Source organism: Cydia splendana, chromosome 24, assembly GCF_910591565.1.
Source record: "Cydia splendana chromosome 24, ilCydSple1.2, whole genome shotgun sequence".
Lineage (NCBI taxonomy): Eukaryota > Metazoa > Arthropoda > Insecta > Lepidoptera > Tortricidae > Cydia > Cydia splendana.
Window position 1 is genome coordinate 6,189,427 of NC_085983.1, and position 26,742 is coordinate 6,216,168.

A 26,742-nucleotide genomic window follows, 5' to 3' on the forward strand; every position below is an offset into this window, starting at 1 on the left:
CGCCTACTAGGTATAGGTCTAAAAAAGGTAGGTATAGGAATAGGATAAGGTATTTAATAGGGTCTCTAAAGTGAAATTATTCTAACATCACATATTTGACAGTTATGAATTCACCCTTACAGATATGATGCTAAGATCTGCCGTTTAACTGATACCCTTAAAAGTCATATATATAAGGGTCAATTTGTAACTGTCAAATATGTGATGTTAGAATAATTTCACTGTAGTTAATAATAAACAGGTGTAGTGCATCAAATTACTTTAATGTTAATTTATCTCTCATATCGGCGAACGTGGTCACAGTTAACCATTACATTCACATTTGTTGGCATTAGATACAATCAGCAGCAGAAGTTGCTAAGCGGGCCAGGTAATCGAAATGATCTTGACGCGACTTTATTGTTAAGAGAATTAAGTGTCAAGGTAATTTTGAACACCTGCCCGCTTAGCAACTTCTGCTGCTGACTGTATCTAACCAAGAATACTCTTAAAGCAATAAATATAAGAACTTTTCTTATATACAAATTACAAATAATTATACTTAACTTTTTACAAAGGTAAAGAGATTTAAACAAATATTACAATAAATATTATCTATATGTATTTATACCTACAAAATAGATAAAGCCAAGCCAGATAACATTAAAATTATAAAATAAGGTATACTGGGATAACTTACAAAGCGGGGTATTTTTGAAAATGGCAATTATAAATAAATAAATAAATATTATAGGGATATTTTCCACAAATTGACTAAGTCCCACAGTGAGCTCAAGAAGGCTTGTGTTGTGGGTACTCCGACAACAATATAATTGAAGGGATGTTTACAAAAACAACATAACTGCTTAGAGCGGTTGACACTTTTTTAAGAACATTGTTAATCGTTTCAGGTGTCAACCAGTGTAGTCAGTTATGTTGTTTTTGTAAACATCCCTTCAATTATATAATATACAAATACATAGAAAACATCCATGACATCATGAACCTCATCTCACAATCACACAATTATATCTACTAAACTAGAATAGGAAAACCAAGGAAGCCTTGATAAGTGTTGCAGTAAGTGTTGCTAAAGATGGAAGTGGTTTTATTTTTGATATTTGCCATTTTTAAACATAATCTACTTGCAAAGTTACCCCCTGCATTACATGCCTTACTATGCAAATTAAATTAAAAAATCTATCAAACAGTTCATGATACCAATTGTCTCAACATGTAGCATAAAGCATAACACAGATGGCGCTGAAATTTATAAGAAATTAATTAACTATAATAATGTTATAAAAAGCCCCAATCTCTTGGACCAGGGGTCACCAAATGACGGACTACGATCCAGACCGCTATATTTTTTTGCTTTTTTAATAAACTCAAGTAGAAATGGACCGCAATGCTGCCCTCCTAAGCTAAAAAACTGTATTTGCAGTCAATTTGTATGAAAACTGAATGCAAATACGGCTTTTTAGCTTAAGAGGGCAGAATGGTCATTTTATTTTAAGAACCATACCCCTGAAGAAACTAATTGTGACCCCTGCCTTGGACTCTTTAATAGCTTGCATATGCATGACTTTATTTACTGATCAAAAAACTTAACTATGTGATGATAACAGCAAATAACTTCATATTTCACCATTCTATATGATGTCTGAAGACTTAACAAGTTTACCATTCAAAAATCCCATTTTATGCTTTTCCCGAACATGTCTGACTAGATGGTCCTTCCGTTTGTAAGTCTGTGAACACAACGGACACACCACGAACTGGTTTAGATGCTGCGACTTCACATGGCGGAGCATATGGTCTCTGCGCTTAAATGATGTCTGACAGTGTGGACAGACGTGCCTCTCCGTTAGCAGATGAGTCAGCTCGTGTTTCTCTAACTCCGGTAGACTACCACATTCATATTCACATTCTCTACAGTGATAAATCTGCGGTCCTGTCGCGTGTTTTCTTTTTATGTGTTTCAGAAGTAAATCCTGGCGTTTATGGTCTTGCCCGCACACGGGGCATAAGCAGAACTTTTGATTAGAATGTAGACTTTGCATATGCCGCTTTAGGTGATCTTGTCGTCTGAACGTAGCGGTGCAAATGCCGCAAGTAAGTATTTTTTTCTGCCCGTGCATTTCGACATTGTGGTGTTCGCATTCGGCTTGGTTTTCGAACGTGAGATCGCAGTGGGAACAGTAGTTGTTGAATTCAGTGATTCTTTGATTAGGTCGTGGTGTGATCGTGACTTGATTCGCGAAAGGGTGTAACATGTATTTGTTACCCTCGGACCCATCCAAATAGTAACTCGTTTTAACACTTTCCACCATTGTTTTTGATGAAACAGTATGTATGTTTGAGGATAGAAGTTTAGTTAAGCATTGTGAATTCAGTAAACGATTCCTTTACGTGAAAATAAGAGGTAAACATGAAATTTTAGCATAAATAAAGAAAATTTCGTTCATATGGTTTATACACAGATTGACACAATTGACATTGACAGAAGACCAATTTTTTAAAATCTTTTTGGCCTGGATAGGAGTGTTTTAAGCCAAACAGAATTTCATTTAGACGTTTTTCATTTTAAAAGACATTACAGACGGGCGTTCCGTACCGTGACCTTAACAGACCACCTTACACACGATCGAACGGGCCGCACTAAGGTCGCGGTCCGGTCCGGCCGTTTTAATGGCTTTACAGCCATAACAGACTACCACACCGCACCGTGACCTTCGTCAAAATATCTCTTTCTCGCTCTCACTTATATCTGCGTCCTTAACACATTCACTGCCCCCGACGCACATACAAGTTTGTTCCTAGGCCACGCCCCCTGGCAGTGAATGCGTTAACGCACGTACGGCGTCCACCTTATAGTGATAACACACTATCGCACCGCACCGCGACCTTGGTGCATCGCACCCATAAGTGAGAGCGAGAAAGAGATATCTGTTTCTCGCTCTCACTTATGGGTGCGACGCACCAAGGTCGCGGTGCGGTGCGATAGTGTGTTACGGCTTTTATTTTACACACTAGTGCCAATGATAGAGTCTGTGTGGAAAGAGAAGTCGTGGGATTTGAGGGCGCGCCAGTGCAATTTTATGGTTTTTTCTATGCTGACAACACTGGTCACGTGATTATATATAGTACGACACTAAAGGTCATGATACTTGAATCCCTTTTGGTCCGGTTTTTTACCACGGCTTACTAAACGGAGCCTGGTGGTGGTGACGGCTCGTCAACTCAATCCTCTGATTTAGCGCAGGCACTAGTTTTTTTTAAACACTCTTGTTTTTATGTCTCAGATACTAAAAAGTGACAGTGCGACTGACAAAACCGCTAAAACTAGTTAAGAATCTGCCCAATACAACTGTAATTTCAGTACCAAGAAAGATAGAGTCTCATTTATGTACTGCCTAATCTGTGAAGTCCAACAGTTATTTTAATACAAAACCGGGTAGATTAGGTAGAAATTGGGCAATAGAACTGTAATTTTACTGTCTGGGATATATTTCACCCATTGTAAACTTGACTTGTAATGTATGTGTACATTATTAATAATAAATATGAATATGAATAAAAATAGTGCATAAGTAGGTAGGCCTTATTGGGATATGTCCGGTTCGTTATATTTTACTTCGCCGAAAAGTCACTTCTAAATATGAAATATAATTTCGTAACTAACAGAACCTAGTAAACGAACTTACAAATAAAGAAATATTTTATTAGAAAAAGTTTTATTCAGAACAATCAGAACCTAGTAAACGAACTTACAAATACAGAAATATTTTATTAGTAATAGTTTTATTCTTTGTAATCGAAGTCTGAATTAAAATATTCAATGTTACTTATGTTTGAGCTAGCTTCAGAACAACCAGGGACACTCATAGAACTATCTTCATCTGAACTGGATGTGCTTGAATCCGGTACGTAGATTACGAATTCTTGCATATCACCTACTTAGCGGTCTTTTATTCGAGATACCGTAGGTACTTTTACACATCCTGACAAAAAAATTACATATAAATATGCATAAAATGGCAAGTATCAAGACTATTTGTCAGTTATTTTAAAGATCATGAATGACCTGCATATTTTATGAAACTTAATATATTTTGAACGAATATATTTACCGCTTATGTACCGGAGACAAGTTACCTAGGGGGCTTATTAAATAGGTAATTATTTAATATTAAATACAACATCAATACCCGTGAATAGCGGAAACACGTTCCGCGACTTTTTGTAAGTCGATAGTCGGCTTTTAGCCGTTTTCTTCCCGCTGACAAAACCGAACAATGTTAAATATAATTTTCCTTGTGGTTTTATGTACGGTTTTATCGTGTTTTGAAAATATTTTATACATAAAACTTGCGGTTTTTGTTAATAAAAACATACAATGACAGAAGTTTGTTTACTTACTTTTTACAAGACAGGTGTCAAAGGTTTGATTGCCATATAAAATTTAAAATGTTAGTTCCCATTTCTGCCACGACTCTTCTCTTTCCGCACAGACTCTACGTGCGCCGCACCGCACCAGTGTGCGGTAATCTTTAAGGCCGTAACACACTATCGCACCGCACCGCAACCTTGGAGCGGTTCTAGGAATAGCTCGTACAGGCGTGGGCTTCCACACTATCGCACCGAACCGTCAAAACGGTGCGATCCTAGCTTACAGACTGCCGCACACGTGCGCCAGTGTTGCCAAGTGTCCCATATTTCCGTGTTTTTCAACGAATTTTTGCAATGGAATCCTTTAAGATTGAATTTAAATTAATGTGGTTCCGCTTTTTTACAGGTAGATGAAGGGCGTGAGGTAAAATAATGTACCCTTTTCCATGAAAATCTAAAAAATCTGTGTCTTTTTAAAGCACTGCTTCCGCATTTTTGTTATTTCATCGACTGGCTACATTGCCATCCACTGCCATAATTTGAAAATGACAGCTGTCAATCGGTGCGATGCAGCTTACACACTATGGAAATTGGTGCGGAACGCACCAGTATTATTATTACCTGACAGTTGGTGCGACGTGCATGCCCACCGCACCGCTATTAATAATAATTATGTGCGATGGAAGCTTACACACTATCGATAAATGCGCCGCACCGCACCAAGGTCGCGGTGCGGTGCGAAAGTCTGTTACGGCCTTTAGACACAGATTCAGGCTCCGAAGGCCATAGTTTGTCAAGCCACCTCCGTCCGTAGAAAAAGACGGCAAATTTGAAAAATGTATGCACCCGAAGGGTCGGTTTCCATACAAAATTTGAGTTTCGCGCCTTTTTCTACTGACAAACTTCGATTACCAGAGTATAATTTAAGTGGTATCCAGACGGGACTGATCAAATCGGTCGATTTGATCAGATTGGCAAAAAATTGACTAATCTGGATACGCCTTTACTGTGGTCCATGGTTATTATAATCTGGCAAGCCAGCTTTGTCAGTAAAAAAGGCGGAAAATTTCAAAAATGTAGGCACGTAAAGTCGGTCTCCCATACTATTTTTGAATGACGAGCCTTTTTTTAGTCATTTATAGTTTTTATCAAACTAGATGGGTACGCTGACAGGTGTCAGGTGTATTTATATACAATTGGCGAGTTTTAGCGTTTTTAGGTTATAAATTTTATGGAGATGACACCTGTCACCCTACACATCTGAGTTTGAAAAATACTATAATTGGCCAGACTATGCATATAGAGAGGGTAGGCGATATAAATATTCAAAGCATAGTTTGGGCTTTGGCAAGTCATTTCCGTGAGTAGAAAAGGCAGCAAATTTGAATAAAGGAATTTGGTAGGGTTGCCCTTTCAGAGAAAATTTGAATTCCGCGCCTTTTTCTACTGACAAACTGATTTTACCTCAGTATAATAAAGGCCATTTGTCGTCTTACATAATATAGCAACAAAAAATAAAATAAATAGGGTTTATAATAAAACAATCGTATAAAGATTTAATATTGGACTAATATTTAGTAAAATACCATATTATAATAATAAAATTCATATAAAAATTCAAGTTTTTCAGTTTTAAACAATACTACAACTTGCCGGCATGGCAACAACGCTACATTATACAGTTTAGAATTAAGTGAATATTTGTTGAGTCTAGAATAGGCTTAGGTCTGTTTTTAATGGCATAAGGCTTTCGTATGTGACCCCATTTCACCTATAGTATTTTTCATACAGCGTGGGTACGGTGACAGCTGTCATCTTAATACGATTGCTTTAAGGTTGTAAATTGTATAGAGATGACAGCTGTCACCGTACACAAGCTATGTGAAAAATACTATTACTCTTTGGATGCCAAGAAAACCTGGATATCCTGAAAAGTGCCTACAGTGCCTAGAACTTATGTCCTACGGCTGTGAATGTAACCTTCATGGTTTGAAATAAGGTTTATATTGAATCGCTTGCGCCCATGATGTTGGCGTGTGAATAATGATTTTGTATTTAAGGCCGTTTAAAGGGTTAGTTATCTCAATTAGCTGTGGGCATACGAAGTAAGAGTAGACAGATATTTTCTTATGCTGTTGACTATACATTCTTGGAGCAAAACTTTGCCTAAAGGGGACGCATATAATAACACCAGTAATTTTTGTATAGACTAGAGTACATTAAACAGCAGACCCAAAGCAGTAGCCAGACTCGCAACAAATATTCCAACTACCCACCCGGCCGACAAGCTACTTCATAATTCTAAGTAATACTATTATTCAAACAACAAAAATAAATCATTCTTAACCATAAAATAATAAAACACAGGTGAATCCAAGACTACATAGTTACACCTAGGTAAATAAATATAATACAAAATTCGTGTGAATTAAATATTTTATCATTGGTAAAGCTCTGATTTAGAAATTTGGATCTATTCCGCGATTCGGTATCTATTTCATTTGACAATATTACATATTATACATAAATAATACTTATAATGTAACGTCTTATAGCCAATGTGCACTCTCAATGTTATATTGGCAAAGCTTAAATATATCTAGTGTGTGTATACTTATACAAATTCAAAAACAATACTGAACGAACTAACACTAATATACAAATACAAAAAAAAACTAAAATACAAACGACTACACTACTAACTATTCAAAACAATCGATAAAATTTAAAAAAAGTTATACAAAAAAGGTAAAAAATAAATAGGAATCCTAAAATACATCCAAACAAGCGGGTGATATATAAAAAAAGGAATACAAAACGTGTGTTAAGCCTTCTCCAGGAATTAAGTAAAAATAGGAAAATGGCGGGCGCTGCGCTGGCAACCCTGTCTTTTTGGTAGCATCTTTGGGACGCATCTTGTCTTTGGTCAGTAAAGATGGAGTGGCTTAAAAATGTACTTACAAAAATAAGGAATTGTCAAAGCACACAAATTAAAAAATTACGGTTCCTTGCATTTACCGCTACGTTCCCAAAATACCGGAACCTGGGTAAGGTGTATTCGGGTATTACCGAATGTCGGATAATTCCGAAATTCAGATGAAAATCACCCTTAATTCCATCATAATAAAAGTCTCTTTTCGGAATTATCCGACAGTTTTCGACATTCGGAATTACCCGAGTAAACCTTATACTGGTACACATATGGGAGTCAAAAAATTTGGTAGGTACTTCGGGAATGCAGCATATTTTGGAAACGAGCAAAATAAATAAAAAAAAATCTTGTAATGTACGATTCCCACCGAACGGTCGGAGTCGGCGCGCATTTCACATTTGTACGGCCGCAAGCCGTTCGGCTGCTCGCGGACGCGGACGGCTCCGGTCGGACTCCATCGCTTCTGCCATACATAATGTATAGGCACATTGAAAAGGCGCTCCGGCGCGACCCGACTTCAGCCGGTCGGTACCTAATGTCGTACATTAGGGTGAACATAAGGTCTAGCAGATCAGCAAGTGACCTAATGACAACCCCATAACAAAAATGGCAATATGGTAAATTCAAACACTTTATCAAAACTACCAAGAACATGATTTCGTTGTTGATGATTGTGATTTGCTTGTTTATTTCCCGAGTTTCAATAAATTTGCTAGAATTTACCCAAAACTACAAGACAAAACGAGAGAAAAAGTTTCAAATTCATTTTAATAGTTTTCACAATACTCTAGAACAGAAGCGTGAAGATCGTCGTCACAGTGGACCTGAACAATTTAACTGTACAGTGTAAACGAGTCAAAATCTGTCCACTTCCGTTTGGTTCAACGTCAAACATTGGCAAAAGGAATATGTTGCATCTACAACATCCTATCACTGGCCTGCGAAAATCTGTATAGGTACCAATATTACCTAAGTGTTTTGACAAAAAACGTCCTGAAGTAATATTTTGTTTCAAAAGCACCACAAAAGTGACCATTTGACCAATAAAATTGGTCATTAATGTGTCATTCGACAGTGTCTTCCCACAAAATTAAGCACCTTACGTTATGTGGGAGATGTTACTTATGACATACACTACGACCATGTCTGTATATCTATTGTTTAACTAAATGGGTCATCAGAAACACAAGAGAAAATAAATACCTATTAAACCATTGACGGACGCAAAGGCCAAACTAAACTTAACAATTATCACCCGACACTGTCAATTTCATGTACAGTCAACTGTAAAAATATGGGTGCAGACAACTTATTCAAAAATATGTCCCATAGTTCTAATTCACTGACATAAGAGTTATGGGACATATTTTTGAGATGATTTGTACACCCATATTTTTACAGTTGACTGTACATTTCTGGGTCGGTATGTAACGACGGTGCAGTCAGCGTCAAATATATTATAGCTACAAAAGTGGTCAAATAGTTCGTTACTCCATATATTTAGTAGGTACGATGTGACGAACTATTTGGTCACTTTGGCCGTGGCGTGGCGTCAATGTTAACTTAATTGTTAGACCAATAATATACTGTGAATTGTCAATATAGTAAAACAGGGGCCAGATATGTTCATAACAGCAACGCACCTAATGCCAGTAAGTTAGCAAACAACGACCAATACTTATTACTAGAAGGAAATCTTAAAAATAACCTTAAATATTTCTCACTAGGTGTGTCTATTCACTACAACCGTTGAACCAAACGAAGATGGACAATATTAATAGCAAATCAATCTAATCGAAACGAGACTTCAATTTTCAACAAAATTGATTCTATGTAACAACCGTCTATAAAAATATCAGTATATATAAATCTTATTTCAAATTAATTTAATACAGTGGGGGGCCGGCCCCTTTTTGAACCTTAGTTTTGAAAACGGCAACACGGATATTACCAATCCGATCCGAAACTTGATAGTTGTACGATTTCAAGATTTTCTATTTAGGTTTACCTAGGATTTATATTTGTCGAAGATCTTTATAGAAATAATTAAATGATTCAGACCGGTAATAAGAGCGGTTGCGTCTTCAAGTCAATATGTTGACGATACTAAATTAAACACAGCGGGAGTGATTTTGTTTTTTGTCGTGAACTAATGACAGATCTTTGTAGACGTGTTAATGAACTTCGTTCTATCCGCGTTTCAATTTAATACAATCAACATTAAATAGCACATAAGTATTAGAGGGCCGTCCAATTTCAAAATTTGTTAAAAAAATAAATTTCATCGCACTATCTGTGCATACCAGCTTGCTATACCGAAATTCAAAGTGGTTGAAACCAACACTCGACGGTGCAAGAAATTCCATACAAACTTAATATTGTCTAGCTTACGGTGTGGGTACTACCGCACCGTATACGATATACTTCAACTAGGTAGGTATTTCATGAATTGCGCTACTTTTCGCTATTATTTTAATTAATAATTTCGCTAAAACCTCGAGGTCTATGGTGCGCGGCGCGCCCACCCCGTTCCCGAGGCGTCGATAAAAAATTCTTTTTTTGCGCTTTTTTATTTTTTTCCTTAAGAATCCAACGTACTGATTCACTATATACATGCAGTGAAAAATAGTGCGAAGAAACTCACTCAGAGATAAACGACGAGGGCACGAAACACCGACTTCGAAACAACAACAACTCTTTACATTTTAAAGATAGCTACGATATTTTAAAAAAGTACAAATGTCACATCGGTCGGAGGCTTGTCCCGACTTTAGGGTCACCGTCGACAATCGTATTTGCGTTTCTGCGATTATTCTAAAGTCTGGACCGAGCCGTGACTATAACGACGTAAGCCGCTGCATCCGAACTTAAGAAGTTCGAAGTTATTCAACAAAACTAGTGCTCATTTCACTATCGACTTCCATAAAAGTTACTGAACTAAGCACTAAATTATGTTGCACTGAACTCACTCTCTGAAATCAGTAGCACTAACTTCGTTAGCAATCTGCAGTACGTCGCCGCGGCTCCCAAATAATAAAACGACAATGAACACCCGTCAGCTAGTTATATTAATAGAAAAACAGACAACGTATAAATAACGAGAACAAGCCGTAGCGGCAATAAACGAGGAACCAAGCAAACAAACAACCTACAAACTAACTAACTAAAAACGTCACCTCGCAGTTACAAACTAAAGGGCACTCCAAATCAACTAAAAAACTATTTCGCACGTGAAAAGCGCTACAAATCCCTCAAAATCAGACCTTTTCATAGAAATTAAATAGATCTAAACTAAATACTGCGAGGCGAAATCGAAGGATCGACAATCGATCGCAAAATTCTTAACAAGATAAAGGAAACTCGACTACTAAATGAATGAGTATGAAGTGAGCATCGAAACGATTGCTACAGTGGCATGCGATTGATCGAATGAGAAACGCTAACTTCACACTATTTCCTTTAGTTCGACGATTAAACTATAAAGAAGAAACGAGGCAAAAAATAGGAGAAATGTAAACCTCCCTAGAACCAGAAACGATACAAATCCTCCGTGTAGAAGACCGACCGCGCTAGCAGACACAGCCGCTCGCAACAGACCACATATCCCAAACTCACCTCGGTTGTATTAATATTCTAACACCAATTATATATTTTTATAATTAAAGACGCCGCCGACTAAGGTCGGCTTTGCGTCGGCGCGGAGTCGGAACGCATCAAGTTATACAAAAATGGTTCCCGTCCAGCGTGTTGAAGTCTAACGTTGCGCGTAAATTAAAAGACCACGTCCGAATTCACAATTTCGTTTTTTATAAAAATATAAAAATACAAAAATGGGACAGTGCTACCACACGACACGTATCAAGCATCCAGTATCAAGTCACAGTCACGCGTCCCACCGCTAGGAGGGGAGGGCACTTCCAAACAATTACAAAAAACATTGAGCAATTTCATACAAAAGAACCACCAATAACGGGAAATGCACACATCACGAGTGAAATTATATAAATAAACGGATAAAAAAATCGAATTTCCTACAAATAAAAATCAAAAGTAAATAGAGACGTTTGAAAATGCAGTCGAAATTTGTCTGGTGAAGGATTCAGAATGAAGTAACTTAGGTGCGGAGTGAAAAATGTATGGGAATCCGTCCCGTGAGGAACTCTGCAACTCACCATTCGGTATTGCAATTATTTTATTTCCTACTACGAGTAACACACGTAGTGTGCATGCGCTTCATACGACTTTTTATATTGCGAAATATATATCAATATATAGCTAAGTTTTCTAAAGACTAAGAAAATATATATTATTTCATATTTCAAATATTTTGTCCTAAATTTTACAGGGGCCACAGAGCGGCTCGCGATAATATAATATGAATATAAAAAGTCCCACAATGCGTCTGTATTATGGCAAATAATTTTACTAAAATGCATCTACTAACAATACGAATTGTACCTACTTAACTTTTAGAGAATTGATTATTAACTATATATTTTAAAATAATGGGATGGCGGTGATCCCGGGCGCTGCCGTCGCGCTTGACAGTTGACAGCTGTCAAAAACTGTAGAATAAATCTACTACGCGCGTCAGTGTTACCAGCTGCCATAAATGGTAGTTTTAGAGAAACCCAGACGCGTGTCAAAAAATAATTTAAAGTGCATCAAACGCTCAAGACCAGACGAATCCAACGAACGCCCGTACGGGAGTTAAACACACCGGCGGGCACACACACCAAGGCACTTCATAGCCTCACCTTTTAAAATTTAGAAAAAACACGACACGAAAAAACCGCTTCCAAACTAAAAAAATGTTCAAAAAATTCGCGCAAGTCTTTTTTCTACAGTCTATATGCGTCCGTGGTCGTCGGGATACGATGTCAGCCGACCGTCAGTATCCGTCGCCTCGTTAAGTACACACTGAGCCCTCCGATACCAAAACTCATCAAATTCAACTCCAATATAACCTCAAACAAACGCGAGTGACAAGCAAAGGGTAAAAACGTGAACCACCGCATATTTACACTAGTTTAATAATTGGTTAATATATTTTTATAGTATACTAAACTACGGTCTATTGCACTATCCCGGCGAATCCAAAAAATATTTTTATTATCATACTTTTTAACGCTAAAATATAAGAAAAGAGATATACTCGCGTCGAGCAAGACTACAGCCAAAATTGGTAACGTATTTTATTTTCGTTTGTACTAAAAACCAGTCCCTACCGCCTCCCAGTGAAACGAGCAGACTAACAAAACCCCGAGGACAACACACAAACTCTTAGCAGCCGGTAGAGACCGATTCTCTATCCCTTTCCTACTAACTTTAAAGAGAAAGAGACATTCTTCAATCATAATTGCCCGAAATGTCAAATGTTGGCAACACTGGCTGCTATAGTCTGTGGCGTTGTCAAGTCAACGCCCTCTATCTTCGTCGACACTAAACTGATTTAGTTTAGTAAAATTGTCTAACCGTAAGAACGGGACGCCGAAGTGAAAAAATAGCAACAATATCCAAGTCGAAAATCTAAACGAGGAAACTCTTATGAAATTGTTTCTAGCTACACAGGTACAATTATCTTGAGAAATCAGACATTCCACTTATGTCTTACATTAATCTTAGGATAAGGCGCGAGTGATCGCGCCAAGTAGAGCTTACCCACAAACGACGAACGGACAACTATCTAACTTTATGGATACACATCTTTGCTTAAATCGAAAATCGTTCGTTAATTTTCTCAACGGCCACACTGAATGCAAATGGCGGCCGCTAGAGAAAACTCGGCAAGTATTTTCTTACTTCAATCCTATCTGCTTAATATTAAACGTTGGATAAAGTTGCTTTTTATTTTAGTTACATGTCGTATCCAGTGCCATCTAATACGATGTATTTCAATAACGTCTTCTCCGAATAATGTCCTTTAAATTTTACTAATTAAAATAATTTCGACAAAAAGATAAGTTTATGCAGAAATCATTCGGACGAAGCGTTTTCCATTCTTCCGTGTAGTTTGGGTTAGGCTTAGTTGAAATACGTCTTAGTCGGCCATTGGCCTATTCGAGATGTAAACAGCCATATTTTTGGTCACTTCGAGTGTAAAGCGGGAGTGTGGAGAGCACGTAGCGCCACCAGAGTGTAACCACCAGTGTCAGCGTAACCAGTAGTGTCAGCGTAACCACCAATGTCAGCGTCACCAATATAGTCAATGTAAAGAATCAATTGTTTCAATGTTTGTGGCGGTAGGGCAACCTATATTAGTGATATTGACTGGTCTGCTAGTTTCTTATTGCAGTAGAAACACAATTCGTGACAGTGATTAACGATGGTGGTTATGCGATTTGCTATTACATTCACACAAAGTACCTAATAGTCATTCAACCACCTTATATTATGACAATCTTAGTAACGCTTTTAGTAAAGTGGCACTAGTGGTTACCCTGCTTACGCGATCTATTGTTTAACCGTTCAAAATCATGACAAAATTCAGAATCGTCACAATTCTGTGAACAACACTAATGGTTACATAAATAGTAATCGCAAATTCATGACTAGTGGTTAGTTCACCACTAGTGGTTACCTCTCGTCACTAGTTTTCTCGGTGAGGGGTCGGGTGCGGGAGGGGAGGGGGGAGGGTGGTGGTGCGAGGGAGCGGGACAGCACTAACACCAGCGGAAGGGCACGGCGCGCGGGCGGTCGGCGCCCTCCTTCACGAGCGGCTTGTGGAACTCGCGCCCCGGCCGCGAGTGGATGGTCGCCCAGCAGTGCTCGCAGTAGTACTGGAATATAGAAAATACCGTTGAGGTACAATCCATTCTAGTAGTATGAAGTTATTAATAGTAGAAGAGGTGTAAGTGCTGTGAACGGATACAGGTGACGTTGGCGCAGGTGAGCCTCGGACTGTCTCTGTGTTTTTGGATCTCTTTTACTGTCTCTTTGTCTTTGTCTGTGGTGCTGTGTTTAAGGGCGAGTTGCGCCAAACACACTTGATGGACTGATCAACATCACCATACTTACATCACTCAGCAGTCAATCAATCAATCAATCAAATCAATCAAAATTATACTTTATTCATGTAGGCCTAGCAACAAGCTCTTATGAATCGTAATTAATCTTAATCTAATTATCAGAGCAATTTATTGATGTTAATATTATTCCATAATAAAATTGGATTATTATACATATCAAATTTAACACTAAGAATTTCACAAAAGAATCGTCAAACATTAAAAAGATTGTATAAAAAAATACTAGTCTAGAATTTCTAGAATAAAATCTAAATGTCAAAAAAAAGCATAAGTAACAAAAGAAGTAGATTATGAAATCTCCCACTCAAAAACATTTAGTGAACGTTTTAAAGCTAACAGGCGGTTTGGTGCAGCCGACCCTAAGTGCACAACACCTTGTATGTAGTTACCTGGAGGCAGGTGACGTTGGCGCAGCCGAGCCCCGGGACTCCTACCTATATCTTCTAGGCGCTGTGTCTGTAGGTAACTTTAACTATCTGTCTGTGTGTCCCTGTGTGTAGTGCGTAGTTACCTGGAGGCAGGTGACGTTGGCGCAGAAGAAGGGCGCGAACTTGGAGCCGCAGCGCGCGCCGGCGCACTCGTCGCACATCTGGTCGTCCAGCACGTACGGCTTCACCTGCAGAGAAAACGGCCAATTAATGACTAGTTCATAACGAACAACTACTGAAACTTAACCCATACATGTAGGAACTGAGGACTGTCACCTTCATACGGTATCGTCTTGGGTCGTCCCATTCGTTTTTCGTCAAGTTCTTAAATTAGTCCTATTCTGCTTTCGTCACCCATTCTACATTCGTCACAATCGTCGGTGGCTTTCAATGTAGAATGCGTGACGAAAGCAGAATAGGACTAATTTAAGAACATGACGAAAAACGAATGGGACGACCCAAGACGATACTCTTCATACTAGTCTCAAAGTCAGACGTGACAGGAAATCTACATAAACTAATCATCCTGTCTTCTTCCTCGCGTTATCCCGGCATTTTGCCACGGCTCGTGGGGGCCTGGGGTCCGCTTCACAACTAATCCAGTCTGGTACATAAACTATCCTCAACGTAACCTAACCTCAGCACGGACATGATGGTCGTTCTTGTCTACATGACAGCGTGATAAAACGGTATCCGTCACTTTCTATCCCGCGGTGTTAAAAAGTGACAGTTATTTTATATCACGTGGATAAAGCCATCCATAATACGCCTGCTGCACGGATATGATGGTCTTTATTGTCTACGTGACAGCGTGATAAAACGGTATCCGTCCCTTTCTATCCCGCGGTGTTAAAAAGTGACAGTTAATTTATGGATAAAGCCATCCATAATACACCTGCTAATGTACATAAACTAATCAATCAACAGCAACTGTACCCGTAGAGTGGGTATACATACCTCGACCCGCTTGTCGATGTCGCCGTGTTGCAGCTGCACGAAGCGAGCGGAGATGGCCGCGATGTACGACTGCTGGTTGGAGAACGCCACGCGGCCCGCACCCTACAACAACACAAATTATATACATGTACCTAATTGTGGCGTTCCGTGATGGAATAGGTTGCATAATAGGATACTAAATTTTAACAGCTTTTGAAACAGCTGGTTACTAAAAACCAGGGAAAATAATCTGTTTGCGCAAAACTTAAATCATGTGTTTCAAATTTTCTACATTATCTAATGTAGACGTACCTTGGGGTATTTGAGTTCGGGGTCGGTGTCGATGCCGGCGTAGCAGACGCCGCCGTACAGCCGGTCCATAATCATCGCCAGTTCGGCTGTAATAACAAGTCAGCGTTTAAATGGTCATTCATCTATGAATAAAGGTAACATTTGGCCTAGACTACCCACAATCGCACTTAAATTAGACAAGTAGTAAGGAACCGTGAACAAGATGCATATGTAACTGCGTCGCAATATCGGGAGCTCGAAAATAACCCTTACGCCGCGTGGTCCGATCGCCTTGTTCGATCAATCGGACTACGAATATTTTTTTTTCCCGTTGGCTCGATCGATCGGGCAGTAAGGACTTCTCAAAGTCTTGTAGTCCTACTATCGGACTAACAGGATTTTAAAAGTTCATCTAGCCCGATTTATCGAACCACGAGACTTTGTAAAATCCTCTTATTTCGATTACACAAATTTCATTTTTCCTGGTGGTTCGACCGACACCTTTATGGTTATTTTGTGTTATTTACGATACGAGTACGATAGACAATTCGTATTGTGGCGATTTAATTTTAATCCACACGAGTTTCGAATTACGTTACGAACCTGTAGCTTACAACGTTTTACAGTACAGTCAACCATTTTGGAACCCTAGACCACAGTAGGACTATGTCATAGTAACATTATTGGTACCACACAAATGACGATCGATCGAAAATTACTGTCTTTGTATGTCTGTCTCTTATTCGAGCGATAGGGAGGTGAAGCGACGGCCGCCAATTTTCGATGTTCGTGGTAGCCTTATGACAGTGGCAATTGTTTAAGTCGCATTTTTCAAACTGCAAGACTAATTTTGTACACCACGCACATTGCATGGTGTACAAAATTAGTCTTGCAGTTTGAAAAACGCAGCTTAGACGATTGGCACTATAAGCAGCGTCAATACCGACTGAGCTAGGAGACCGTTCGTTGCCGAAACTTTAAATTTAATTCGAAACGAAATAAAACAACTTAAATGGATAAAAATAATATAATAATACGAACACGAACCCATTACAATAAAAAAAGAGTGAACTAAAACAATGTTTTAAAACTCCTAAGAAAAAACATAACATAACATAAAATATAATGCCATCTCTTTGGCGAAATGAAATATTAAAAACGGTCAATCTTCCTAATTAATGAAGAAATAGGCCTTTCCAGATTAGATTAATAAATTAGACATTAGACATTGACATTTTTGAACCCAACATATCGGAGACAATATAAGAAAGTTTATCTCGTGCCAGTTTCTAGTTAGTACTTAATGAGCTAAGATGAGATAACCTCTATGAAGGAATCATTCACTAGACTTCTCTAACAGTTTCGATAAAAATATGTCCGATCAACCGATCCAACAGGAAAATAAAACAGCCTTGTGGTTCGATAAATCGGGCTAGATGAACTTTTAAAATCCTGTTAGTCCGATAGTAGGACTACAAGACTTTAAGAAGTCCTTACTGCCCGATCGATCGAGCCAACAGGAAAAAAAAATATTCGTAGTCCGATTGATCGAACAAGGCGATCGGACCACGCGGCGTAAGGGGAAAATAATACCAAAGGTAATCACGGTCCATATCCCGGTCGATATAAGTCTAGCGAAGTAGTAAGGACTTGGAAAAACAATTCCAGAGAAATAAATGAGGACAGATGGTGCAGAAAATTAAAAGTAAATAAATCGTGAATAAGGTACAGGTAAGGTACCCAGCAAGAAGTCTCCGTCGGTGAGTCGCTCCAGGCGGATCCGGACCGGCTCGCCGCAGGTCACGCAGATGGTGGGCGCAGGCTGTAAGGTCTTTCGAGGACAGACAGCAGTCTTACCGGCTTTAAGCGGGCGAGGAATGCCGCCAACAAAGACGGTCTTCCTAGGATCCAGTGGCATGGAGGCGCCCAGAACGAAGTCTGCGTCGGCGAGCCGCCACGGGCGGATCTGAACTGGCTTGTGAGCGATGACACGCAGAGGTCCAGAGGTACAGCTTGTCGTGATCCAAGGCTACAATATCATCGAAGACACAGACTTACCAGCTTTAAGCGGGCGAGGAACGCCCCCAACAAAGACGGTCTTCCTAGGATCCAGTGGCATGGAGGCGTCCAGAACGAAGTCTTCGTCAGCGAGCCGCCACGGGCGGATCTGAACTGACTTGTGGGCGATGACACGCATAGATACATCTTATCTTGATCCAAGGTTACAAGATCATCGAAGACACAGACTTACCGGCTTTAAGCGGGCGAGGAACCCCACCAACAAAGACGGTCTTCCTAGGATCCAGCGGCATGGAGGCGTCCAGAACGAAGTCTGCGTCGGCGAGCCGCCACGGGCGGATCTGGACTGGCTTGTCGCGGATGGTGGGCGACGACACGCAGAGGTACAGCTTGTCGTCGTCTGTGATGCAAGCCTCCATCAGTGCTGCGACCGAGCTCTCGTCCTGGAAACGGTAAATAGAATCATTGAACCGTGCACCCGCGTCAGCTAGCAGACGCCCTCATAAGGACTACATGGTTTACCACCACTAAACTAACCTGGAACAGTAGAAACGCGTAGCCCTTTGGTGGGAAGTAGCTCTTGCTCTCGGCCTTGTGCGGCCAGTCCACCACCAGCGGGCCGAACCGCCGGAAAGAGGAGGTGATCTCATCTGGAACACGAAGATGGTAAGTTAGGTACATCATGCTGTATAATGTTAACTAGGGATCAGTGGTCTCCGTTTCATCTCGGACAAAAATGCTTTCGTATGTCCGGATGTTCTCGTCTACAGGTGGCATTTCTCATCTCAACCGATTCTCGTGATATTTTGTGAGCAGGATCAAATATAAATATTTTTTTGTTGATACAGATTTCGATTTTTTTCAAAATGGTGGAGTGCACGAGGTCCACAGCTCACAGAGCCCCTAGTTATGATGGTGACGAAACAATCTGTAAGCTAGATGTGGACTAAGATGTTCTTCACTAAGTAAGTAGTGAAGGTACTATACAGATAACTGACCACCCTCCCTGCACAGAAACTTGTTTGCAGGGGGCTCAGTTATCTCTGCAGCTTACTGTACGGGCGAGTACACAAACATCTTTACAAGGCATACGTTCCAAAAATATAGTTACATGACCTTATTATCAGTGTCTTAGGGGCTACTCTACTGTGTCTTATGCTGTATTGAACATAGACCCTCCTACTGAGTCAATTATTTTCAAGCTATTTCTAAATTTTTATGTATTTAAGTGGGTAGTAGCAATAAATTCTGTAGTGTATTTGATGAATACCTACGTTGATTATCCTGACCGAACTGAACCGAACCGACCGGACCGAATGTTGATAATTTGACTTAATAATAATATCGGACAATTAACTAAATGTAGGTATGAATTAATCGTCGAGGCGTTCTATAATTGACGCATTTAGTGTTATCGATAGATTACAAACTCAATAGACCGGGTGTCAATGATTGTTATTTTGGGAACCAATCAACGGCCGTTCTATCCTATTACTACACCATTAGTAGGTACCCCAAGATTCGGCCGCGGTTGTGCAGTGCGGTTGCCGAGCAACGCTGGTGCAAACAAATCAAAACATAGCAAGTAGCAATTGGCCGCGAAACGCGCAAATACTTGTTTAATAATGCAGACCAAGCACTTGCCTGCATCTTCAATTGCAGAAAAAAAAGTTACTTTATAAACACTTTTTAACATGGTAGATTTTTAGTCCAAAACATAATATAGGTACTATTAATAATATTTAGTAAAATCGTGTAGGTAGAGTAATTCGTCGCCAGTAACTGGCCGGTTTTAGTAACTGGCCGCCCTAATCTAAAAATCTATTCTATTCACCTATAAACAGAATTCATTTTAGTATAAGAATTCATTTAAGTTATTGAAGGCTGGCCAGTTATTGAAACCTTATACTTGTTTATAGGTGAATAGAATTCATTTGGTGGCCAAAAACCGAAACCGGCCAGTTACTGTGTCTTAGAATTGTAGAAATAATTTCATAAGTAACACAGGTAACAAGATAATAATAGATACAATGTAATTTTCTGTAGTTTTCGTGAAATAAAATTGTAATAGGTACTTAGCCTAGCCTCCGCCCTATTTTACTTACCTTCTTTTGGGACTTCTTAACCTACTTCGCTCTAACCAATTAATAATAATATAACTCAGATCATATTTTACCTATAATGTAAGTTATCGTTTCTGGCTAGGTACGTACCTACGGAGTAGAATGAGCTTTTAAAGGGTGAATTGGGCCGATAAAGATATGTCACAGAAATATAAACTGCTACCCTAATCGTTAGCACGGTGCTAACAATTGTGTTATCAATTATCATCCATATCAGACAAACATACAGCCTCACTTATCAGACTTGACCCTTGACCCACTTTCGATTCTCGATAAAATTAGCACTACTCGTCGAAACAAGCTATTTTGGACTTTAGAGTCTCGTAAAACGAGTTCTACAAGTTTAGACTCAACTCAAAAGATTCGAGTCTGGTAGACTTCACTACATTTAAGTTTCCTGCTTTCCCCGCAATCGTCACAGTATCGATTACGCCCAGCGCTGGACTGACCCCATTTGGCACAATGGCACAATGCCGCCGCGGCGGACAATGCCGCTCTGACACTATAAAGCGAGTGTCAAAATTGTCTTCTGGGGTAAAGGGTAGGTATCGATTGAATGGTGGAGGGCTTGGGTTCGTGTGGGATGTTTTGTAAACTATTTAAACGCATGTTCATCTAGTTTATAATAATAAACCCTTTGACGGATTTCAGGATTTAGATTCATTTCAGTTGTGGAGGTGAAGATCTAAGGAATTCCCCCACCTCTAATACCTATTCTTATTTTAAAACTTCTTCAACTTCTTCGTCAGGAAAGTTACGCGATCATAATTATCGACGAATGCAATAAATAAGAACTGTATAATTTTTCCGAAATTCCAACAGGGACAGGCAAAAATAATTTGTTCTTCACAGAGAAGGTAGCATCCTATAGAAGTGGTATACGCGTGCCTCCGTGAGGGACAAAACATACGCAATGCGACACTATGATTGGTCGAATTTATTTGTTGCCCACCATAATCCATACTTAATTTACGGTGGGGAATAAAAAATATGTGAGACTGTGACAAGGACAACCAATAATAGCGCTTTCGCTGCTACTCCTACTGAAAGATACATAAGACTATCCCGTTCTGTCAGTTATCTCCACCAATCATGCCCAATCCAGTTTAATACTAGATTCATGGTTCTTCAATATTATCCCTTTGAGCGCCACGCCTATCGTGCGCGGCGCGTCATCGTGAACCTTGTTGTTATGGAGGAAGGTTGATATTGGGCTGTAGCTGGGGGCGTCAATTGACGTCTTTGGCGGCCTTAAAAGGGCGCGGTGCTTGCCAGTCAGCTCAGTGTGGATTTTGGGACCTTGCATGACAAGACAGTAAGGAAAGGACAGTACGACACTACTCTACTCACCCTCGTCGATGTCGGGCGGCAGGCCGCCAACGAACACCTTGCGGCTGAAGCGCTCGCCGTGCTCGGAGCCCGCCGACACCGGCGACGAGCGCGCCGGCGACCCCAGCGCCGACACGCACATCGAAAGACCTGGAGCAAACAGTCGGAATTATTAGAAACTTCATTTATTTGACTTCATAACAATATTATAAATGTTTGCTAAATATGCGATTAGCCATACGGAGAGGGCATCCGGCTCCTCCTGCACTCGCTGCGATGGCAATAGGTTAGGCTGCACACTCACCGGCGGCGCTGAGTCGCGATATGACGTCCTGCGCCTGTTCGGAGGGCACGGACGGCGAGCCCGCGGCCTGCTGTGGGGGCTAAGAGCTAGTACCTACCTACACACTCACCGGCCTCGCTGAGTCGCGACACGAAGTCCTGCGCCTGGTCGGAGGGCACGGAGGGCGAGCCCGCGGCCCGCTGCGGGGGCTAGGGGCCAGTACACACTCACCGGCGGTCCCGAGTCTCGACACGACGTCCTGCGCCTGGTCGGAGTGCAGGGAGGGCGAGCCCGCGGCCCGCTGCGGGAGCTAGGGGCTAGTACACGCTCACCGGCGGCGCTAAGTCGCGACACGACATCCTGCGCCTAGTCGGAGGGCACGGAGGGCGAGCCCGCGGTCCTGCCGCTGTGGCTATTATTAGGTTATACACTCACCGGCAGCGCTGAGTCGCGACACGACATCCTGCGCCTGGTCGGAGGGCACGGAGGGCGAGCCCGCGGCCATGCCGCTGTGGTTAGTATTAGGTTATAAACTCACCGGCAGCGCTGAGTCGCGACACGACATCCTGCGCCTGGTCGGAGGGCACGGAGGGCGAGCCCGCGGCCCCGCCGCTCGCCAGCGCCGCGTCCTCCACGCCGGGGAAAAACGGCGACTTGCCTGGAACAACAGAGATATTACGTTACTTTTATTTCTACTTGCGACATCTTAATATCTTTAAAAAATATTATTGTTTTATCAGTGTTGCTTTTTATTCTGTATTTTAATTTATAATTGTATTTTCATGCATTAAGTATGTTCTAAAAACTGATTTATAGATTGATATTGAGTTCTTAAATGAGGCGAGATTACCGTACAGTCCGCTAACATCGCTGTCAAACAGGTCAACAGAGCCCTTCTGATCTGGCCACTCGTCAGCCAAATTAGGTATGGCCTTAGGTTTAAGTAGATTTTAACGTGGCCTCGAATGTTTATCGTCACCATGGCATCACAAAGAACGAGTGACGTGGAAAGATGGGGGCGTATGTATCTATTCCAGTCTAAAGACGGCTAAAACAATGTTCTCAAGACGTACCTAGTTAAGACGTAGAAATTTATTGTTTCCTATACGGTGTGAAACTTATTTTTATATTAATTACTTCTCTGCCTACTAGAGAGTGAAGTAATTTCATTCAATTTTAAGCTGTAAACTTCTAGTATATAGCAGTATAATCGCGTGATAAACGAAAAGTACTTGGATCATTCTGGCTCTCAATGATAGATTTTAAGTGCCAATGCGTAACAAGAAACACAGTCACGTTTTGCGTAGTAACGCAGTCATGTGAATGTGTGGGTGAGATTGGACTTAAAATACTACTTGCAGAGCCAGAAAGTCTGCCCCCAAACGTAATTTTAGCAACAATTGAAAGAATCCGACAAATCTTTCAAGTGATTAGTTTAAATAAAAATAAATCCAACGTAAATGGATGACATAAGACTCATCAGCGCGCGAGTCAATGACTTTGGGCTGAAAAATAGTAAACTATTTGGCTCCAGGCCAAGACACGGAGCGTCTAGTTGACAGACTTCAAAGACGAAAAAACAATGAAGTTTGGAGTCAAGCGAGCTAGTTTTCGTAGAGCGAAGAGTAGAATATCCATATTTTTCTACTCAACAAATCAATAATTAGGTACTATATCAAAGTGATAATCGATCTTAGGTAATTTGACAATTTCTAGGAGACTGATATTATTTCAAAATATTTTTCGAAGTCTATCCTCAAATGAGTTCCCAAAAACATTTCCAAGGGCTATAGAATTTTATTACAGAGAATGTAAACTCTGCAAGCCATTTGAATGGGCTCAAATAAATAGGCTTGTTTTGCTGAACGAATCATGTGAACGCGGCGGCCTCCGTGGCCGCTAACAGCGCTAATCAGTAGGTATGGACCAAGGTCGGCCATTGCAAACGTGGTGACACGGATTGCGCGCAGGTGTATGCGCAAACGTTTTGCAGTGCTGCTATTTAAATTACGATGCGCTACGGTATTTTGCGAAAATGCGTGTTGATGATTAGTGTAAGTATGTACCTAGTAGTTTCGAGGGTTACGAATACTACGATTCAGTTTTCAAATACTGAGGCTTGAGGGTTTTAAATAGATGGACAGAGAATACAATAGTCAAATCTTTGTTTTTTTGGAATTGTATATCTATTCTATTATCTATTAAAAACCTTTGACAGTTGTTTTCCCCAGTGTAAATAAATCCTGAAGTAAAACAATAAAAAGTACTTTAGTGTCTGACGTTTGACCAGGGCGAGTATTAGTAGTAACCATAACAAAACTTATATGAAAACTTTTGAACCCGGAAGCGCAGCATTCACTCCGCGATTCGAACCCGTGACCCCGCGGTTATCGCCCCCCGAATCCAGAGGGCTCCGCTTTTATGGGTGCTTTCCTGTCGGCGGTGCCTAGACCCCATCTACATTCTAGCCGATTATTTCCGGATTGGTTGCATTCCTCACTGTCAATATATCTACAAAATAACAATGCATCCTTTGCATGCACATGTATGGCATTAAGCACTTTAAGCATAAGGCTGGCGTTCCACTGAGGCGGAGAAGGCTACACTTTAAGCATAAGCCTGCGTTTCCACTGAGGCGGAGAATCAACCAATAAATAGCAATGGTTGGAATCCAGAGGAGCTGAGATGTGTGGTTTTCTCTTATACACAGCCTTAGTGGAAAGACAGCCTTACACCTAAGCTGTATTCGGGGTAACTACGAAATCTCCGAACCACTATATCAAACATCATTCCAAAATCACCCAAAATTTCATCATATCCCAAACCACTGTCTGCCTGTAAGTGTGTGTATCTATTAATCTATTCTCTTCACGCTTAAACCGCTGGACAGATTTAGATGAAATTTGATATGGAGATATCTAATTTAACTTTATGGGGATTTTTTAACTTTATGGTGCAATAAAGGATATTTACTTACTTACTAATTTAAGTCTCGCGAAAGGACAATATTTTTATCACGGAATCTCTTATGGGGGCGATAAGGAGATGGAATTTACTATGAAAGTATACTAATACTCCGCAGACGCAGTCCCGGGCACTACCTGGTAAGGATTTTTACAAAGTTTAACCCATAAAATGCGACATTACGGTGTGCCGATCGATCCCCGTGAGATCGGACACGTGCCGAGGTATTTCCATCCTTGAAATGGCACAATTCTAGTTATTTATGTAGACCAAAACACGTGCTCATTGTTTACTTAATAATGTCATTGAGAGCGTATGCAAGTTTCCCGTTGTTCAGTGGCTTGATCACACTCACGCTTCGTTTAAAATAAATTTGACTATAAATAGGCGCCTATAACATATATGTTATGAGGTGTGCTACACATAAGTATAGTTCCTAGACTGACAGACTATTAGAACAAATAAAACAACTTTATAATTATTATGGGGGTGCCATAAACCCTTAGTAAATTGCATATACTTGGAAAAAATCGACGCATGCCGCCGTAACTCTGGGACTGAGGGGCTTAGGCACCTGCCGCGATAGCAGAGGACACTGGTTCGATTCCAGCCCTAGGCACTGGAGGCTTTGGTCACTTTTTCTTCGTAAGTATATGACATTTATTTCGATTTATAAGTTAAGAGTCGTATTACCTACTAAGCCTCTCCGCTGTCTGTTTGTCCTATCAGTGGGCTGTATCTCATCAAACACAATAGATATAACTGTTCACAGCAGTGTTATTATTGCAAGTTATTGTTGAGCGACCTTCACCAAGAAGTATTGGCCGAGGGTGTCATTGAGTTTCGGCGGTTCCGCGGCCGGCTCCCTGACACTGCGGGGGTTTCGAAATGCATCGTACCCACAATTGTGCGTTTTATTTAAATTTTAAGATATATTTTATAATAATATGTGGCGTATGCGCCATCGACAATAAGGTCCCTTTTCATAGATAATGCTCCATATGAATCAAAGACATATGTAACTTCGTATAAGACGAATAAAGTCTAAGGAAAAAACGTGCCTCGGAATTGAAGCAAAAGTCATTCTCGAATAGATGGCGCACACACCTTTAGCCTATCCTCGGCTAGATGGCGTGACGACACCGTTTCATATTTAACAATTTTAACACATAGATATCAGTGAATGAACATGGATCAAAATGATATAAAAATAATAAAATCATTTATCCATATATACCCGGGTATGTCCTTAAACTACGTCCAAGACCACCGGTGGACGGGCAGCAGCGTCCCTCAAATTCGGTGTACTCGACTGCGATCGCCAACCCGCCTGCCAAGCGTGGCGATTATGGCATTCACCCCCCATAAAAGGGGGAGGCCTATGTTCAGCAGTGGACGTCTTATGGCTGAGATGATGATGATGATCCATATATATACATTTTTTGATAACTTTATACGTTTTCATTTTGAGTTTTAGTCGTGTGTCGATAGATGGCAGTAAATTTACAGTGACTACATAATTTACAATGACAGGACCCCTCTATACTATCTATTCTTTTTGATATGAATGCTAATTTCAAAAATTTTTCATTCATTCAATCATTTTTGCCATCATCCTTACGAAGCCGAGGGAGGAGTCCAACTCGTACTTGTTAAAAGGATGAACAACTCTAGAGTGGCATTATTTAATTAATAAATTGGGACTTGGGACATACACAATTATAGGTACATTTAAAAAATTCTCTATGTTCCTTTGTATAGATTCTGGTTGTGACTTAGGTATTATATCGGCTAAAACTGCCTCCGGCGTAATTTAGGCCTGTGTAGGTATCAAAAGGGCGGATAGGACGCAAGCGGGGTAGAAGAAAAAACCCAGACGCAGCTTTTTAGAACAAGTGAAAGAAAAAGTAGGGGTCGTGTCGTATCAAACAGTCAAAGAGCTGGGGCAAGATAAGGAAAGCTGGAAGATACTCCACCGACAAATAACTCTTAAGTTAATGATGATGATGAGGTATCAAAACTAACTAGCAATGTTCAG

The 26,742-nt window shown here is 40.4% G+C and overlaps 1 protein-coding gene across 3 annotated transcripts in view; it reads right to left on the reverse strand.

The window, feature by feature from the left end:
* Positions 1–8,053: 8,053 nt before the first annotated feature.
* Positions 8,054–26,742, reverse strand: part of LOC134802391 (translational regulator orb2) — a 90,434-nt gene continuing 71,745 nt past the window's right edge. For all 3 annotated transcript variants that reach the window (XM_063775030.1, XM_063775033.1, XM_063775032.1), the window contains 8 exons: positions 22,279–22,398; positions 21,479–21,607; positions 18,543–18,655; positions 18,238–18,448; positions 16,008–16,093; positions 15,717–15,818; positions 14,843–14,947; positions 8,054–14,082 (listed from right to left, as the gene is read on the reverse strand). In XM_063775030.1, the coding sequence (XP_063631100.1) occupies positions 13,966–14,082; positions 14,843–14,947; positions 15,717–15,818; positions 16,008–16,093; positions 18,238–18,448; positions 18,543–18,655; positions 21,479–21,607; positions 22,279–22,398 (983 nt within the window). In that variant the 3' untranslated portion in view covers positions 8,054–13,965. The remainder of the gene's footprint in view (positions 14,083–14,842; positions 14,948–15,716; positions 15,819–16,007; positions 16,094–18,237; positions 18,449–18,542; positions 18,656–21,478; positions 21,608–22,278; positions 22,399–26,742) is intronic.